General features: G+C 50.7%; 1 protein-coding gene across 1 annotated transcript; it reads left to right on the top strand.

Annotated features, from left to right (window-relative positions):
* Positions 1–77: 77 nt before the first annotated feature.
* Positions 78–1187, top strand: LOC110106564 (the record flags this gene model as incomplete). Its single annotated transcript, XM_020836497.2, has 1 exon — positions 78–1187. A coding segment is annotated over one exon (1110 nt), but the record flags the coding sequence as incomplete, so codon positions are not given.
* Positions 1188–1328: the final 141 nt, after the last annotated feature.

Here is a 1328-nt window from a genome sequence, read left to right on the forward strand (position 1 = left end):
TGCCGTCAACGACATCTGGATTGCCAACCGGGACCTGTACCATTGGCCTGCTTTTGCTAACGTCCCGGCACTTGAAGGCCGCACGGTCAATTGGCTCCTTGATGACAATTGTGAGTGGAGGCGGGACCGCCTGGCCGAGCTCTTTGGCGAATCTTTAGTCCAACGCATCTTGCTGATTTCTACCAATGTGGACAATGGAACCGACCGTCCCAATCTTGTTCATTCCCCGTTGGCAATGACGATTACTGCAATGGCTTACAAGGTGCAATTTGCTGATTTGGAGTATCAATTTAACTGGATGCGGAAATTAAAACTCCACCCAAGAGAACACTTCTTCTGGTGGCGGCTCTTGCTGAATGCCCTCCCGACCAAATGTTGGCTCCTCCGCCGTGGCCTAACGGATTCTTCGGACTGCCCTTGGGGATGCCGTAATGAGGAGTCCTCGGAGCACATTCTTATCCATTGTGACCTGCTCAAACTCACTTTGACCGTCCTTAATAGATGGGGATTTACTATGCCTGAATTCCACTCCCTCGATGAGCTCATTGGTGGCCTGTACCATGCGGCCTCACATAATCCCAGCTTTGCTCGACTCTATTGTTACATAATTTACCAAATTTGGCGTGCCCGGAACGACAAGATCCATGGCCGACCGCACTGCACGCCGTCTGTGATTGCAGCCAATGCACTTGCTATGCTGCCGAAGCCTTACTTGATGCCTGTCCTTGAGCAATGGTGTACCTCTCGGCCCCTCGGGCTGTCTCCCAACAAACTTTGGTGCACCCCCCCTCCGGGTTGGGTGAAATTTAATGTCGACGCTTCGCTGCAGCAATCTTCTATTACCGGTCTTGGCGTGGTTGTCCGGGACCACTTGGGGCGCCTTGTGGTGGCCGCGGGAACTAGAGTTGAGCAATGGGACACTACTACGGCGGAAATCATGGCAGCTCTTTCTATCAAGGATCTTATTGAGCAATGGATGACCGAACTTGAGGGAATCATCATCGAGGGGGACTGCCGTAATGCTTTGCGGTGGCTCCAAGCCTCCTTTGATCGGCGGAACAAGATGCACCTCCAACCCGAGGGCCCCGACCTTACCTTCCTGCTGGACTTCAAGCAAGTGCTCTTTCAATATGTCCCTCGGCTTAGTAATGCTCCAGCCGACTACTGTGCTCGCATGGCCTGCTTTGGCAATTTTTGTTGGAAAAGTGATAATTGTAATATTCCTCCCTCTTTTTTGTCTTTATTAAGGGAGGATAGTGACCAAGCTTAATGCTCTTTGTATTTCTTGTACTTTTTCCTTATTTTCATTAATGCAAGTGCAACTATTC

The sequence above is a fragment of the Dendrobium catenatum genome, unplaced genomic scaffold (assembly GCF_001605985.2).
Source record: "Dendrobium catenatum unplaced genomic scaffold, ASM160598v2 original_scaffold_250694, whole genome shotgun sequence".
NCBI classification, from domain to species: Eukaryota; Viridiplantae; Streptophyta; class Magnoliopsida; order Asparagales; family Orchidaceae; genus Dendrobium; species Dendrobium catenatum.